Consider the following 13777-nt stretch of genomic DNA (forward strand, 5'->3'; position numbering starts at 1 on the left):
GGAGTGGTTGAGAGGATGAATAGAACCCTCTTGGAAAGGGTAAGATGCATGTTTTTTCATGCACAATTACCCAAGTCTTTTTAGGGGAAGGTTGTTGCAGCAGCAGCCCATGTTCTTAACAGAACACCCTCTAAAGCCATAAACCTCCAAACCCCTTATGAAAGATGGACAGGACATAAACCAAGCCTAGAGCATCTTACAATGTTCGAATGCCTAGCCTATGCTCATGTGAAGCAAGGCAAATTAGAGCATAGGGCTAAGAAATGCCTGTTTATTGGTTACCCATATGGTGTTAAAGGCTACAAATTATGGAACTTAAAACCAAAAGGACCGAGAACCATAGTCACTAGAGATGTGACATTTGATGGGCAATCTACCATAAAATTAGGAAACAATGAATCTCAACCTGATCAGGAAGAAAATAGAGAGGTTGTTCAGGTGGAGATCTCTGAAATTAGCCCTAATTTACCTCAAGATGCTCCTGAATCTGAGCATGACTTACCTGAACCTGAGCAAGTAGATGACCATGACCAAGACCATGAATCTTTCCAAATTGAAGGGGAAGATGGTGATAGTGATGCAGATTCCAACTTAGGGGATCATCCTAATCCCGAGAGGTATAGTGTGGCAAGGGACCAACAGCCTAGAACCCGTAGGCCACCCCAAAGATATGGTTACTCAGACCTAGTGGCATATGCCTTTAATAGTGCAACAGAAGTTATTGGAGAGGAACCCCTCAAAGGATGCTGACAAGTGGCTAGTAGCTATGCGGTCAAAAATTGCATCCCTCAAGAAGAACCATACCTGGGAGTTGGTCAAAAGACCAAAAAGGCAGCGAGTGGTAGGCTGCAAATGGCTGTACAAAATTAAAGAGGGAGCAAGAGAAAATTCTAAGCCTAGGTATACGGCAAGATTGGTTGCTAGAGGCTTTACCCAAGTACTAGGTATTGATTTCAATGAGGTGTTCTCCCCGGTTGTGAGACACACCTCTATAAGGATTCTATTAGCCATCACTGCTCAATTAGATCTAAATCTTGAGCAAATGGATTTCACAACTACATTTCTTCATGGGGACCTAGAGGAGAGGATTCTAATGGATCAACCAAAGGGTTTTAAAGTTAAGAGAGAGGTGGAGAAGGTATACCTTCTTAGAAAGTCCCTTTATGGGCTTAAACCATCCCCAAGGCAGTGGTAACGAAAGTTTGATTCTGTCACAAAAAGGACAATGGAATTCTTCCTTAGTGTCATTCTCACCTCAAAAGAGGCTAATTTGATTTATACACCAGCTTCCTATTAGAATTAGAAAGTTGCCAAAAAACATTTAAAGAAAGATTCTAAAACCTAGATTAGGAAACATATACAACTTTAGGATACAGCAACTTATAGAAACAATTAATCTAAATCTACAAGATGCACAAGATACATTCCTTATAAATAAATTAATCACTCATAATCTATAGGATTGGAAACCATATATGCCGACACTCCCCCTCAAGATTGGGAGTGGATATCCTTCATCCCAATCTTGCTTGTCATCTTCTTGAACACGACTACTAGAAGGCCCTTGGTTAGCATATTTGCAAGCTAATCTCCCCAGGAGATATAGGGCGTACAAATGATCCCACTATCCAACTTCTCTTTCATAAAATATCTATCCGCTTCAACATGCTTTGTTCTATCATGTTGAACTGAATTATGCGCGATACTAATGGTTGATTTATTATCACAATAGATTGTCATAGGTTTTGTCCACTCAACCTTGAGATCCTCCAATAATATTTTTAACCACAATAGCTCACACATACCTAGGACCATGGATCGAAACTCAGCTTCAGCACTTAACCAAGCAACCACATTTTGTTTCATGCTCCTCCATGTGACCAAGTTACCTCCCAGTAAGGTACAATAGCCAGAGGTTGATCTTCTATCCACCACGGATCCTGCATAGTCAGCATTTGTGTAAGCTTCTAGTAACATAGCTTCACCTTTTTTAAATAGAATGCCCTTCCCAGGTGTGCCCTTCAAGTAGTGTAGGATTCTATAGACAACTTTAAGATGAGATTCCCTTGGGGCATGCATGAATTGGCTGACAATTCCCACGACATATGCTATGTCTGGCCAAGTATATCAATCGCCCAACTAGCCTTTGGTAGGCCTCTTTATCAACCAAATCATCCTCTAATGCCTCACCTAGCTTATGGTTTGGATCAATGGGGTTTTCCACTACTTTGCAACCGAGAAGCCCTGTTTCTCTTAGGAGATCCACTACATATTTCTGTTGAGCGATAAAAATACCTTCTTTGGAATGAGCCACCTTTATTCCCAAAAAAATATTTCAACCTCCCCAAATCTTGAATTTCAAACTCTTTCACCAAACATTCTCTTAGTTGTTGTATGCCCTCTCCATTGTTACCAGTGACTACTATGCCATCCACGTAAACAAGCAAAACTGTGACTCCCCCTGTGGCCGAGTGGTGGAAGAAAAGAGTGTGATCTCCCTGACTTTGCTGGTACCCCATACAAAGCATCACACCAGTAAACCTCCCAAACCGCGCCCTTGGTGACTGTTTTAAGCCATAGAGGGCTTTCTTGAGGCGACAAACAACAGGTTCTTTTGTAGTGGCAGAACACCCAGGTGGCACTTCCATGTAGACTTCTTCCTCGAGTGTACCATGTAAAAATGCATTCTTTACATCAAATTGATGTAAAGACCAATCTAGGTTAGCTTCCAATGAGAGAATCACCCTAACTGTGTTGAGCTTAGCTATTGGAGCAAAGGTGTCTAAGTAATCCACTCCATACACCTGTGTATATCCCTTGGCCACCAATCTTACCTTGTATCGATCTAAGGTCCTATCAGATTTATTTAACAGTATAAACCCATTTACACCTTACCGGATGATTCACTTTAGGCAATGGTACTAAATCCCACATCTGGTTTTTGTCAAGGGCAACCATCTCAGCTTCCATGGCATCCTTCCAATGCTTATCCCTTAAGGCTTTAGAAAAAGTTTTTGGAATGGGAATGGTATGATGATTGCTAAGAAAGGTTTTATGGACTGAGGAGAGTTTAGAATATGAGAGGAAGAGATGTAGGGGATGTTTAGTGTAGGTTCTTGTCCCTTTTCGAAGAGCAATAGGCCAATCAAGATCACTGTGAGATATATTAGTTGTGGAAATAGGTTCAGCTGACTTCTCAAAATTATCAAAAGTAGAAACTGATGAGGAGTTAAGAGATGGAATTACCTGGGGAGGATTCCAAAAGAGAGATTGAATTGTTAGTGCCTTTCTCGTCTATAAGCGGAATAGAACCAAGAGTGGATGTTGAGGCTTGCATAGGACTAGGTTCCAGCCTCTGCCTCCTTGAGTATACTTGCAGTGGTCTAGGAGTATTTGGAGACTTTTCTCCTGATGTCAGACCTAAAGATTCCTGCAGGTCAGCAGGTGATTGAAGAGATGATAACATGTCCTGGTTTGAGAGAATGAGAGGATACTCCTCGGTGGACAAATTAAAATTTTGTTCTTGAGCAATAGAATTCTTAAAGGAAGGCTCATTCTCAGCAAAGGTCACATCAACAGACACAAAAAACTTTCTAATAGGGGGATGATAGCATCAATACTCTTTTGGGGTTGGAGAATACCCAGTGGACACACATTTTAGGGCACGAGGGTCTAACTTCCCTCTATTGACAGCAGGTATATGGACATAGGTTGTGCACCCGAATATCTTAGGTTGCCAATGACCAATTGTGTGAAAGTCAAGAAAATAATCAATTAGAAGTTGAATTGGACTACGAGATGCTAGGATTTTTTAAGGAAGCCTATTAATGAGAGTAGTGGCAGTAAGTGTTACTTCCCCCCAATAGTATTTAGAGACACGATGATGAAATAGAAGGGCTCTAACCACGGTTAATAAGTGTCCATTTTTCCTCTCTACCACCCCATTCTGTTGGGGAGTGTAGGGACAAGAGGACTCGTGTATAATACATTTTTTCTAAAAAAACAATGACAAGGATTGATTAAAAAATTCTTTAGCATTGTCAGATCGAAATCTCTTTATCCCTACACCAAATTGGTTTTGAATCATGTTATAGAATGTTGAAAAAATTGGCTAACTTCAAATTTTGTTTTCAGCAAATAGAGCCAAACAAACCTAATACAATCATCAACAAATATGACAAACCATCTTGCCCCAGAAATGTTGGGGGCATTTGATGGACTATGGATTAGAGAAAAGGGAGAATCAGATTTTTTATTTGATAAGGGAAAAGAAACTCTTTTATATTTTGCAAACTCACACACAGCACAATGAAAGTTTTTTATTTTTAGATTTCTAGTTAAATCAGGAAACATCAACTTAAGGGTATGAAAAGAAGGATGACCAAACCTATAATAATGCAACCAAAACTGATCTGAATTGGATTGAACTAGGCATGACACCTAAGAGAAAAATCTTTGTTTGTCCTACCCATCAGGTTTCTCAAGATAGTAGAGTCATTCTCTAGCCCTAGTAAGCCTAATCATCCTCTTCTTACCCTGCTCCTAAATCTCACAAATATTTGAATGAAACAAGACATGACAGTTAGTATCCTCAATGAGTTTTTGGATGGATATAAGGTTGGTGAACAGCTTGGAGACATGCAGAACATTTTTCAAAGTAAGATTTTTACTAAGGAAAATATCCCCTTGACCTGCAACAATGGTGAGAGAACCATCTGCCATTGTGATTTTTCTAGAACTAGGACATGGGTAATAGGAGATAAACAGATGAGGATAAGGAGTCATATGGTCCGAGGCACCAGAATCTAAGACCCAAGAATTCTGGTGCATAATTTCTGAAGCTTGTAAGGAATAAGAAAAAGAAGTATTACCTATGATAGCAAGAGAACAGGTGCCCTTGTCAGTCTTCTTGTCAAGGGATCCCAAGAAACTTCTTAGCCAGTCAATTTTTGACTTTTTTTAGCTCCTGGACCTCTCTTTGTTCTGAATTTCTTGGTTCAAGTGACTGGGAATTGGCCATGTACCCCTGTCCCTACATTGAACTTCTCACCAGTCCTCCCTTAGGTGGTTTCCCATGTAGCTTTCAGCATTTGTCTATGATATGTGTTGAAGCTATTGGTATCTAAATGTTTTGTTGTTAATGAGTGGTAGCATTGTTGTACTATGTATGCTGGTTGTAGGAGGTTGTGTGTTATTTGGTTTGTTGTATTAGAGTGGTTATGAAAGCTAACAATATAGAAGTCAGTGTCTCGTTGTGTACCGGTGTGAATTTTCATTTTTCTAATTTTCAATTCAAGTGACTGCAGACTGTCAATCCAGATTATCTTGGTTGGATCCGATCTGATCAACTTCTGTTAGGCTAGTTATTCTCAACGATTGACAAAGAAGTCCTAGGTCAGGTAATACACTGTGAAAGTGCACCTGAGGTATGGTTTTTTCTCGAGAATCTGTATTCACAACAAACTGATGCTCGTCCTTTCCAACTTAAACAGCAACTTAGGTCTATCAAGAAGAACGATATGTCAATGAATGATTATCTTTTGAAAATTAAGACCATAGGACATTCCTTAGCTGCTATTGGTGATCCTATCAGCGACAAGTATTTGCTAATGGCGATATTGAATGGATTAGGTGATGACTATGATACTGTTATAGATCTGATCACTTACCAAATGGATGAGATTAACATAGATAAGGTGCAGTATCTTCTGTTGATGCACAAGCAAAGATTGTCGACTAAGAATATCTCTCATGTGTCTACAGTAAATAACTTCGAGAATGCAACGATGTCTGTGAATTTTGCATCTCAAACAACCTGAGGCGGTAGGAATTCTACTCGATTTCGAGGTGGTAGGTACATAGGAGGCAATAATCGAGGTCGAGGCAGATCCTCAAGCAGAAGATTTTATTGCCAATTGTGTGGCAAACCAGGCCACTTTGTTGATCGCCACTACCATAGGTTTGACAGAACCTTCCAGCGAAGTTCTAATTCATTTGGTAGAGAAGGAGGAGGAACATCACATTTTGATTCTCAGGCATTCATAGCTTCTTCTCAGGAGTCTAACAAAGGTTACTTGACTGATTTAGAGTTTCAACTTGAGACTTCCTATGGACATCTATCACAACCTTTTGACTCTAGCTCTCAGTACTCTCAGTCTTATCCTCATTCTAATCAGTTTGGTGATTCATCTTGGTGTGTAGACTTAGGTGCTACAAACCGCATCACTTCAAGCTTGAACAATCTTTCTCTTCACTCTCCTTACAATGGCACTGATAAGGTGGTTGTCGGTAATGGTAAGACTCTTCCAATCTCAAATGTTGGTCTTAGTCAAATGCTTACTCATACAACTCCTATTTCAGTTCTTTCATTACCAAATGTTTTACATGTGACTAACATGACGAAAAATCTCATTAGTGTGTCTCAACTTACTAATGAAAATAATGTCATTGCTGAATTTCATTCCACCTTGTAGAGCATCTCCTTAACCAATTTTTCAATTTTTGTTTTTTGGTTAGGAGTGTAGCGGTAGGCACAAATGTTAACAAGTTATGTGTGGGGCTTAAGGTTGATGATGTGGTCAATGGTTCAGGTTGGGGTAGGGAATGAGGCTCTATAAATAAATTCTCAAATTCAACTAGGAGCATATTAAGTAGATCAGAATGATGTACCTCAGTGTGGGATTGTGGGGAACTTTTAATGGTTAACATGAACTCCCCCTCTATGTCTAGCTCCTCATCCCTGCCCTCATTGGCTTGAAACATAGAACAACTAATCCACTTAGACTCATCTTGTGCTTGAATTGCTTCTATAACCTCTTGCCCGTAATCATCTTGCATATACCCAATTCCTTGCTGCCTGTTAGTGTTATCTTCCTTCCCTCCTTCTCGAAGGTCACCTCCATTTTGTTAAAGTCAAAGCAGATTGGGCTAACGTTTTTCATCCAATCAACCCCCAATACTACATCACATTACCCCCTAATTTTAGTAGCCTCAAATCCCTCTCCTTACATCTCCCAATAGAATCTTGCACAGGCAGACCTACCCATCACCTTATTCCCATTAGCCACCATCATTGTCAATGGCTAAGTGGGAATTAAAGGGCATTTCAACCTCCAAGTCATACCCTCATCCAAAAAACTATGGGTACTCCCACTGTTAATCAAGATCATTAGCTTACTCTCCTTAACCTACCCCTCCACCTTAATTATCTTGCTATTGGTGAGTCCCTTTAAGGCGTGTAAGGAGATCTCACCATTGTCTTCATCTTATTCCTCTTGCGTGTGTGATGCTTCCCCCTCTTCCACCAAATCTCCTTCTTCCTTTTCTAACAGCAAACGTTGTTTCTTGCATTGATGGCCTACATAATACTTGTCCCCACACCTGAAACAAAGGCTCACCTGCCTCCTCTGTTCCAGGGTCTTCCCACTTTGGGGATTGGGGGCCGGTAACGCCAAATTCTTCATGCCCAGAGATCCCTGTCCGCACTCCTTGGTATAACTCCTTCCTAGCAATAAATTCCCTCGGGCAACACTCTTAGTCACCCACCCTCTGCTTCTTCATTAGTGCTTCAACTGCTATCTCAAGCAGTCTGGCATTGTCAATAGCATGCTTGAGGGTCCGAGGTCTTAGCACCTTCACCAAGGGTCTCAATTCCTCGTTCAAGCCGCTTATAAAGCTTGAAACAAAATAAGCCTCTATTAAGAATGGATTGTGGTTGAGCATCAAGGCCTTAAACTCCTCAAATCTTAGTTGGTACTCCATCACCGTCCCCACCTACTTAATTTTGTTAAATTCCTCAACCACGTCCGATAGCCCCTAATCCCTGAACCTTTCACAAAATTCTTCCACAAAATCCTCCCATCTGCAAAACTCCTAGACCTTGGATCACCCTTGGTACCAAGTGTCCCCTACATCGCTAAGGTACGTTGCTACTATTGCCACCTTTTGCCTCTCGGCCACTCCATACCACTCGAACACCCTTTCACATCTCCTAACCCACCAGCAAGGGTTCGCCCCATCAAACAAGGGAATTTCCAATCGCAACATGGGTAAACCATGAGGATTGTGGCCTACTGGCGCCTCCTGCCACCGTTCCCACCCAGCCTCCCCTAGCTCCCCCTGATCTTCTCCTCCCACAGAAGTCTCAGTGGTCCTCTAATTCCTTCCTCTCCCTAGCAGAATTGGAACAGTTTTGCTCTGCCCTAGCAAAATCAGCTCTGCTCTCTCTCGAGGGGGAAAATTGGGTGGAATGCTTACCTGATGCTACCTTGCAAACATCACCATAAATCCTTGCAACTCCTCTCGAATTTGCGTTACCGCCACATCCAACTTCTTATCGACGGCGACAATCGCCTCATGGTTCTTATCGAATCCCAACTCCATTTAGAGCCTGCAAATCTGCCATCGTGAATCCACATTGTTGCACTTGAGTCTCCAAGTTCTTCATCCTCGTGCCTTCATCCATTGTCGTCTCCTTCATTCACGAGTCCCAGAATTAGGCTCAGATACCAAATTGTTAGATTCGCAAGGATCTGGCAATCTTTGAAGATTGATCTCTCCCGGGTGGTAGAGATCACAGTGGAACGTGAGGAATCTCGTGAAGTAGAAGGGAAAAAGAATTAGAGAAACAGAGAGATAGAGAAGGATAGAAGAATTGAGAGGGGAATTGAGAGAGAATCAAGATTTCATTCAAATTCCAGATAGCTCCAATAGTAGGATCGGCCATAATTTATAGCCTTCCCGCACTTGCTACATCATTCCCGCCTAAGTATACCCGTGTACAATGGTTTATAGCACCTACTACCACTAAATTTCGTTTATTACAGTATGCCCCCCAAGTACATGACAACCTACAAATGAAATAAGCTTAAACTGCAATGGAAATTTCAATATCTCACACACACTATTTGCAAATGAAAAAGGGGCAAGAAAACCACAAATCTACAAAGAATGAAATCAAAAAAATAAGCTTGCATCTACACCAGAATAAAATGCTTAAATGACAATACAATTGCTCTAGACATTTACGTATTTACAACATTGAATAGCATGAAGTTTCACACACCTCCATGGTCTGGAAACTTCTTCAATATAGAATCTGCTGCCTTCAAGCCCTTCTTATACTGTTTAGTCTCGTACGATTTCTGCAAGGATGAGGAAAATTCAAAAGGATGTTTAAATTATCAGAAGTATTTCTTACAATAATTCCAAGCATGATGACAACCAGAAAGAAGAGAACAATAGCCTGATACTGACGAAAAAAGGAAAGAAAAAAAGTAAGATAACTACTTACTCAGCTCCAAATAATTAAAATCACAAATAAACTCATGATGGTAAAGATTTGCAATTGACTTTAATAATCACTAAAGAAAGTTAAGATCAATATTTCATTTTTTTTATGAAGAAACAGAAAAATAGCAGGTAAAGTGGAGGGGCTGAAAATGTTATTGTAATCATGGAAGCTCTTCATAAGATTTTAACCATGAACACCAGCAATACAGCACAATAAAATATGTCAAAGCAGAGGTGTTCCAAATGCTCAAGACCCTAGATCCTAAAGTACTATTGACTACTTGCATGATTGGAATATTGTCAGGCCCCTTGTACAATTGGAAGACAGGAACATCACTCCCTTTTAGGTGGTTCAATCAATTAAAAGCTTTGCATTATTGATCACTACCCCTCACTGTCCATTAAGAGAGAAGGCATGCCCTAGAATTGTGTTGTACATAACCACTCCCCATTATCTAATAAGAGTGAAGCCATGCCCTAAAATTGTCTTTACATGGTACAACAAAGAATGACTAACATTGATGCAGGAGCATGTTTGTTGATTTATTAATGTTTTATTTTTCTTATTTTTTCCAGTACAGGTCAGGATTGATATTATTAACTTTAATAAGTAGTCAATGTGACTAGGATATGACTTTTTAACAATGATAGGTGGTTGAGATTAGAAGGCTTCCTTTTTGAATACCACCTGGTTTTCACAACTGAGGTGACCCTAGTATCAATAATATTTCAAGACACGTCACAGGCAGCCATATTATCTTCATTCAATGTTTGAGGTTTTCTTAAACCCTAAATTTCATGCTAATAGTCCTGCTTTGATTGCTCTTAGCCCCAATTCTGCATATATTTTGCACATCTCTTACTTCACACTACGTCAAAGTGGTACTGGAGCAGGAGTATCCTATAGTTGGTTAGGGGTTTCACTTAAGAGATATATTTAGGCATGGTAGAAGACATGGTGTCGGGTTTTTGCATTAAGAAATCTGTCTAGAAGATTAAGAAGACAGTAGATCCCTTAGGCGAATGAATGCGGCTGGAAATTCTAAGTTAGAGACAAGTTAACTTAGATGTTTTATTATAAGGGTTAGTTTAGTCTTTGTGTAGGCTAAATAAAGGACTTGTAATTAGCACCTCCTATGGTCTTTAAATAGAAGGCATTGGCAAGGCAGTTGGATATAACACAAACAATCATTCATTTTGTCTCTGAATGCGAGTGAGATTGTTGTAAAGAGAGGAAAGGCTTTGTGAGAAGGAGAGTCTTTGTAATCTCTCTGTGTGTGGGGGGCAGTGTACTTGTGTGATAGAGAGGATAGGGTTCTTGCAAACTGTTTTCACCGGATTTCTAGTGGATTGCTCTCGGGAATTGCAACTGCATGTAGGATTATCTTTGATCAGTTCGAACCAGGATACATCATGCGCCTATTGTGTTGGTTTGGTTGTATCTCTTTCATTTCTTTCATTGTTAAATTATGTTCTTGTATTTTACAGTTTATATTTTTCTGTAGTTGATTGATATCGGGTGAGGAGTGTTGAGAGAATTGGCAATTAGAAGTATTGATTGAGTATCTAAAGAGCTCCTAATCTTAACACATGGAAAACGCAATCAAACCAAACAAACAAAAGTAGTTCTTACAGACAGTTTCAATTAAAACAACAGCATTAGTTCCAACCTGCCAGGAGATATGTATTAAATTGGATTACCGGGTCTATTCAGTAATACTGTCCATGATTATCCACTCATTTTTTGCACTAAAAATCTATTCTTCTCCCCGTAAAATGGCTTAAAGGAGAAGAAACGAACCCCAGTTTCAGAAGCAACAAGGCGTGGAGTGAGTTTAAACTATAGTTTTAACCATAGGATTCAAATACTTTTCAGAAAAGAATCAATAATGATCAATGCTCAACGAACGGCAAATAGCAATCAAACAAAACTGTGTTCACAGTCGAGCCGGCCTTTCTTTTTTTTTTTTTTTCTGAATAGCGAGGCAATAAAACAAGGATAACAGAAAGCATCTATTGAGAAGACCAGGCATATTGAATAGTTTAAAATTCGATACAGTTCCGATAATGAAGAGATTGAAATGCGCAAGGAAACAGAGAGGATGAAGTGAAAAACTTACGGCAATCACTTTGAAGAGGTTGGCCTCTTTGGGAGGAAGCGAAGCGCCCATGGTCGAAAGGCAGGAGATATAGAAGAATTGGATATTAAAGTATGGAGAATACTTTCGAGGGATGCTTCAGTGTGAGAGAGAGATGGCTTTTTATCTGCTTGCTGCAACCCTACTCAGAGAAGATCAGAAGATTAAGCGAGCTGAGGAAGACCGAAAATATAAAAACACACGAGGCTGTATCGGTAATTTTATTTATTTTGATAAATTGCATGCAGCACCCATGCCATTGATTACGAGGATGTTTGGATTATTTTTTTTATTTAACTGATAAGTCTTTCTATATGTAAAGATTACAAATTAGTTAACGTTTAAATTGATAATATGTTTAAATAAATATATTTTAATCTATCATTTATATAGTTATATATTTAATTTAAAAAATTAATAAATTATTAAAATTTAATAAAATAACTAAAACAGACATATTATTAAATAATACAAATAAAATTTTTGAAAATACTAATTTTTAATAAAATTAAATCATAAATTGATGTTTAAATAATAAAAATTTTATCAATAAATTATATATAATTATTAAAAATATATTAATATAATATTTTATATTTAAATTTAAGTTTAATTTATAAAAATGTTAAATATACTAATCCAATAAACATTAAAATATATATGTTATATATATATAGTGAAGAATGACGACGAGAGGAGATGGCAATGGAGGAAAAGATAGAGGCAACAACAATAGGTTAAAAGCAACGGTGATAGAAGAGATGTACAACGATGATGGTGACAAGCTAAAAGCAATGGTGACAAACATGGACTAGAGACGACGATGCCGGAAGCTAGAGACGGCAATGGGCTAGAGTTTAATGGTTAAGGGTAAAGAGGGTTATAAGTCTTAGAGTTTGTAAAAGGCAAAATTATATATCATTTGGTCAACGAAATAAGCTCCCAATAGTGGTTTTGGAAAATGTGGAGAAGATTTTCTAAAACGTTGTTGAAACAAGGTTTAAACTCGTTAATTTTTAATAAATATGTAACAAAATGAGTTATATAGCGTTTAAACTCTAATGATAGCTTATAAACAATCAAAATGAAACTCCAAACACCTCTCTATATCGTGTTTTTTAAAAATAATACAGTTTTTATTAACTTGCATGATAGCAAATCATTTTTCCCTTACCACTAAAAAGTATGATATGTTTGTGAAAATTTCCGAAATGCGCTTTCTCATTTTAATTACAAAAAAAAATAAAAATTTAAACTTATTAGTGGCCGTTATAATAGCTGTACAAACCTTCAATCTTAGGTCATCAAAATTTCACAATCAATAGTGTGGGATTATCTTTGGGGGTTCAAATTTTAGTATAGGATAGGGCACTGAGAGACTAGTCCAAAATTGAAAAATGGTCAATCCCCTTAAAATATAACCTTTCATTTTTATTTTTTTTATTGACTTGAACACTAGTTGTTTGGCACTACACTTTGCCACTTTCTCTTTGTTTAAAGGTTAAAACTTTATAAGTAAAAGTCAGAGACTAAGGTAAAAGACATATAAGAGACAACCTTGGGTCTATGCCTTTTAGAGGTTCCCCTTCCATTCAGTAGCATTTCTTGAGCTCACTCACCTTCAGACGTCAGACCTCAGCCCGTTTTGTACAGCTCCAACCCTTATTGACGTCAAGTCTCTCATCTTTTTCTTCTTCAAACTTCATCTATTATTGTTGTCAGCGCCACCATGCCTATTACTCCTACTTGTTGGGGCATCGCCATTACCTAATAGTCTCATCTTACCCCTATTTTGCTCCATTGCTTACCTTCACCAAAATCGCCACTATCACCCTACCATTCGTTTTACTTGGTAAGTTCAATGTTCGCCTACAGCGTAAGCTTATCAGTGCCAATGATGACTGGTTTATTTTTTTCTAAGAGTTTATATGTTGGTTTTATATTTTTATTTATGTGTTATGTGTTTTATTTCATTATTTGCATTGTGTTTTGTGTGTGATTATTAATTAATATGTATTTATTACATAAATCATAAATTATCTAAATTGTAATTAATAACTCATAATTGTTTATTAATTGGATTGGTAATTTGACATAAGTCATAAATTATTTACAATAATCATTGTTCATTAATTGAATGCAAATTGTAATTGATTTGGGTTTATTTATTGTTTAAGTTTATTAATTACATGCATCTCAAATTTTTGTTTTGTATAAATATAAATTTATATACATTTTTAAAATTTTATATTTAAAAATTTGAAAACAAGGAAAAAAGATATATCAGACTAGTTTGGATCAATTTGGTCCAATCCAAGCTCTTGTCTATCCAATCTTAAGTCTAAAAT

The 13777-nt window shown here is 38.0% G+C and overlaps 1 protein-coding gene across 2 annotated transcripts in view; it reads right to left on the reverse strand.

The window, feature by feature from the left end:
• Positions 1-11598, reverse strand: part of LOC127790798 (N-terminal acetyltransferase A complex auxiliary subunit NAA15-like) — a 93426-nt gene extending 81828 nt beyond the window's left edge. The window contains exons 1-2 of one of the 2 annotated variants that reach the window (XM_052320488.1): positions 11412-11598; positions 9065-9143 (exon numbers count right to left, since the gene is read on the reverse strand). In XM_052320488.1, the coding sequence (XP_052176448.1) occupies positions 9065-9143; positions 11412-11462 (130 nt within the window). In that variant the 5' untranslated portion in view covers positions 11463-11598. The remainder of the gene's footprint in view (positions 1-9064; positions 9144-11411) is intronic. The other variant, XM_052320489.1, reaches the window with a different exon arrangement.
• Positions 11599-13777: the final 2179 nt, after the last annotated feature.

Source organism: Diospyros lotus, chromosome 14 (genome assembly GCF_014633365.1).
Source record: "Diospyros lotus cultivar Yz01 chromosome 14, ASM1463336v1, whole genome shotgun sequence".
Taxonomy (NCBI): domain Eukaryota; kingdom Viridiplantae; phylum Streptophyta; class Magnoliopsida; order Ericales; family Ebenaceae; genus Diospyros; species Diospyros lotus.